Below are 3,772 nucleotides of genomic sequence, written 5' to 3'. Positions count from 1 at the left end.
GCTTGTTGTGTGTGGACCCAACCATGTGAACAAAGCGTGGAGACAACCAACAACAAAAACTTGCTCTGTTCAACGATCCACGTAGAGAGCCAATGATCAATTTTTTTGAGTTACATCTGTGGTGGAACAAATAGAACATGGTAGATCGTATATTATGTTTACTCTTCTGATGTCCTACATTGGTTGAAAGGGAAAATCCAAAAATGTGAAAACCTTCCTCTAGTAAACGCGTTTTAAAGCCTTGAGGGGAAGCCTAAAACGGAAAGCCCAAAGAAGACAATATCTACTAGCGGTGAATCTGTGCCGTTACAAATGATATCAGAGCCAAACACTGGACGATGTGCCAGCCTTCTCGCTGTTCCCCGAAGGGGGGTAGACACGAGGCGGTGTGCCAGTAAGAACGCTGGGCCCCAAAGGGGAGTGGATTTGGGGGCAGTCCCACATCGATTGTTGGAAGGAAAGAGTGCCAGCGAGGACGCTGGCCCCGAAGGGGGGTGGATTGTGATGTCCCACATTGGTTGGGGAGGAGAACAAACCACCATTTATAAATGTGTGGAAACCTTCTCCTAGCAAACACGTTTTAAAGCCTTAAGGGAAAGCCCGAAAGGGAAAAACCTTCCCCTAGCAAACTGCTTTTAAAGCCTTGAGGGAAAGCCTTTAGAGGACAATATCTGGTGAATCTGGACCATTACAACTCTATTGTACATTCTTTCTTTTTTACTTTTGAGTAAATTAAACAATTCGTAAATATTTAACCCACTTGAACAATTATCAATTATGTGGGTATATGTATATCTACCATCATGTATATATACTATATAGTAATATTGGGACAAATTTCAAGTTATCTAAAAAAGATATATATATTATTACTGTATGAACCTCACTTTGGGTTCTAATTATTTTTAATTTAAGGAAGAGCGAAGAACACAAAAGAAATTAAAGGCAAGAGTTTGGAAATTGTTTGCCAAAAGCATGGCCCTTCACATTATTACAAATAGAAGTTGGTTGGCCAGCACCCTTGAAGGGGAGGTTAATGTTACCCAACACTATGTCTTCGCATGGTAAAACGTGGCTGCATTCAAAATTTACGGCCACTTGGGTTGCTGAAGTCCCCCGTATATTTTCATATCTCACGTCTCGAATCTTCACTCTTGAGTTACTCTGTTGACCACAAACAACATTCATTAATACCATTTTCAGTTTTACTTTACCTAATGGCTATCAAAATTGAATATATATACCATTTGATCTCTCTGGCAGTCAAGGCAATAATTTTGATCAATGACGATAGGGTTTTTTACGTCCTTCATTTCGAGATTGAGAAAAGTGATCTTGGTAACAGAACTAGGAAGTGAAGACGACCATGTTTTGATCCTCACACCGTTGTCTGTACCAACAAATGTAGAGTCTCTTACTATAACATCAGAGACATCTTCCTCATTTGGGTATTTTCCAAGGCTGCCGATGCTGATTCCGTGACCTGGACCACAATAGATGTTTGTTATGTTGATGAATCTACTTCCAGGGCCCAAAGAGATACAATCGTCTCCCGTGTCGAATCTTGAATGCATAATGTTGATACCACTTGACTTGGAAATGTGGATTCCATCTGTGTTGGGGCTATCTTTTGGAGCCATTGTTCTAATGTGATCAAACGTGACATCATTACATCCATGCACACTAAAATGGAAGTTTTTGCTATTGTACGATGTTATACCCGTAATTCTCGCATGGTTGATTTTAGAGAGTTTCATAGACTACATAAAAACAATTTCACAGTCACTAAACAAATAACTTAAACAAAAAAAAAAATGAAAATTCGGGTTCCATCTAACACTTTAACCAAAGAATCCAAAAAAATGGACTTACAATTGGACGGTTAAACTTTTTGATAGACCAAGCTAAAGAACCGCGACCGTTCAAGCTGCCATAACCGTCGACAAATAAGTTGTCGACTTCATAGATACTCAGCCAGATTTGGCCAATGGCAAAATTTGGATCGATAGGAGCCAACAATTCGCCATTAATTCGTAGACCAATGGATCCTTTGCATGGACCTTTAAGCACCAACGAAAAAATTAGAAACCTCCCATCTGGTACTAAAACTACACCACCTCCATCATGCGAACAAGCTTCGCTCCATGCCTTACTTAATGCCTATACACACCAAGTAACTTTTATAATCTTCTCCCAACAAAATAACTTAAATTTTTAATTTTATTAGTTTTGGATTTTTTTTTTTAATTCTTTTCAATTTAAATTAAAAAAAAAACACTTAGAGAATTAAAAAAAATGAATGGCAAAAACCACTTAATTTTTATAATTTTAATTTCCGATATCAACCAAATGAAGGTGAAATATTTATACAATTAAATTTACCCTAACTTGTAATTTTAATTTAAGGTTGAATAGTAATTTAACATGACATTAAATCATATGATTTCTTGTTTCTTATTATTTAATAGTAGTAAAATAAGTATGTTTGCATTATAAGTCTTTTTTTTTTTTCATTTTCTTAATGTACTTTTAAATTTATAATTTAAAATAATCTAAAAATTAATTTTTAAAATTAAATTTCCAAAATCTTGATTTTAAATTTATTATTATGGATTTTATAAGTAAATAATGATAAAAAAAATAAAAAATAATAAAATAATAAAAAAAATAAAAAGCCTTTTTTTTTTCTTAACCTAGAAACAAAATCAATAGCTAAGCCCCCTTTGTAGTTTTTTCCCTCTAAAAAAATAAAGTGGGATTGTTATCAAAATTCCAAAATAAAAAATGAAGTTTTTTTTTTTTTGTTTTTTTTTAAATAATTTTTTTTATTTAAAAAAAAATGGTTAGAATTTTGAAAATATTTGTAGAGGGATAATAAAACAAAGAAAAAATAAAAAAAATTAGAAACTAGACCTATCTTATTGTTTCAAAAAATTCTACCACGTTTTGAAAATAACAAAACATTTTAAGAACGCTTCAACTTCTAACTCTTATGTTTCTCAAAACCTTTTAAAAGAAATATAAAACATGTAACAATTGAAGCCCACGGTCAACAAATATTGTCCGTTTTAGCTTAGTACGTATTACTGTCAGCCTCACGATTTTAAAATACATCTGTTATATGAGGTTTTCACACTCTTATAAAAAATGTTGTCACAAAATGAAATAAGAAAAAGAAGGTTTACCTGAGTGCTATCCGTTCGTCCATCATTTCTTGCACCAAATTGCATGATATTGAACACATTTTGGGCATAGCATTTAGTAATGCAAAGTAAAATGGCAATGAACACCAAACATTCAATAGGTGATGAATTCAAACCCATTTTTCTCTCTTCTTCTACTATGCCTGGTTTTGCTCTCTACTTTTCTTTCATTCTTATAACAAAATTTTAACACCAAAAAATGGAAGTCTCTTCCAACACAGATTTTATTCTTTTATTGTAAAATCATTTCATTTTGAAATGAAGTTTTTAAGGAAAAATATCACTGTTATCTTCCTTAAATTTTCCTTGTTTTAATATGGTTGTTCATTTTAATACATATATGTTAATCAACCTTAAACATAGGGCTAATGGTTTAGAGATAACTAAACTAGGATAAAAATTATCTAAGCATACAAACTACAAATGACTTGTAACGTCCTAATTTTTTTTTATCTAAATTAAATACGCCATCCTATGCGTAACTTAAATAACATATGTTATAGATAAGTGAATGGATTACTCCTACTTTTTTTTTTTCTAAAGTGTTTATTTGGAAGAAAAAGAAATCT

General features: G+C 32.8%; 1 protein-coding gene across 1 annotated transcript; it reads right to left on the bottom strand.

Moving 5' to 3' along the window:
* Positions 1-939: 939 nt before the first annotated feature.
* LOC111810454 (exopolygalacturonase-like) lies at positions 940-3,323 on the bottom strand. The gene is made up of 4 exons (XM_023697162.1): positions 3,186-3,323; positions 1,873-2,160; positions 1,245-1,760; positions 940-1,164 (listed from the first exon to the last, which is right to left on the bottom strand). The coding sequence occupies exons 1-4, from the start codon at positions 3,321-3,323 to the stop codon at positions 940-942; spliced, it is 1,167 nt and encodes a 388-aa protein (XP_023552930.1).
* Positions 3,324-3,772: the final 449 nt, after the last annotated feature.

Source organism: Cucurbita pepo, chromosome 14, assembly GCF_057944985.1.
Source record: "Cucurbita pepo subsp. pepo isolate OVF chromosome 14, ASM5794498v1, whole genome shotgun sequence".
NCBI classification, from domain to species: Eukaryota; Viridiplantae; Streptophyta; class Magnoliopsida; order Cucurbitales; family Cucurbitaceae; genus Cucurbita; species Cucurbita pepo.
This window is presented reverse-complemented; position numbering and strand designations above follow the sequence as displayed.

Coding starts and splice junctions, on each gene's coding strand:
- LOC111810454 (XM_023697162.1), bottom strand. CDS start 3,323: ATGGGTTTGAATTCATCACCTATTGAATGTTTGGTGTTCATTGCCATT. Junction 2,161..3,185: donor GACGAACGGATAGCACTCAG/GTAAACCTTCTT, acceptor TGGTGTGTATAG/GCATTAAGTAAGGCATGGAG. Junction 1,761..1,872: donor AAAAGTTTAACCGTCCAATT/GTAAGTCCATTT, acceptor GTTTTTATGTAG/TCTATGAAACTCTCTAAAAT.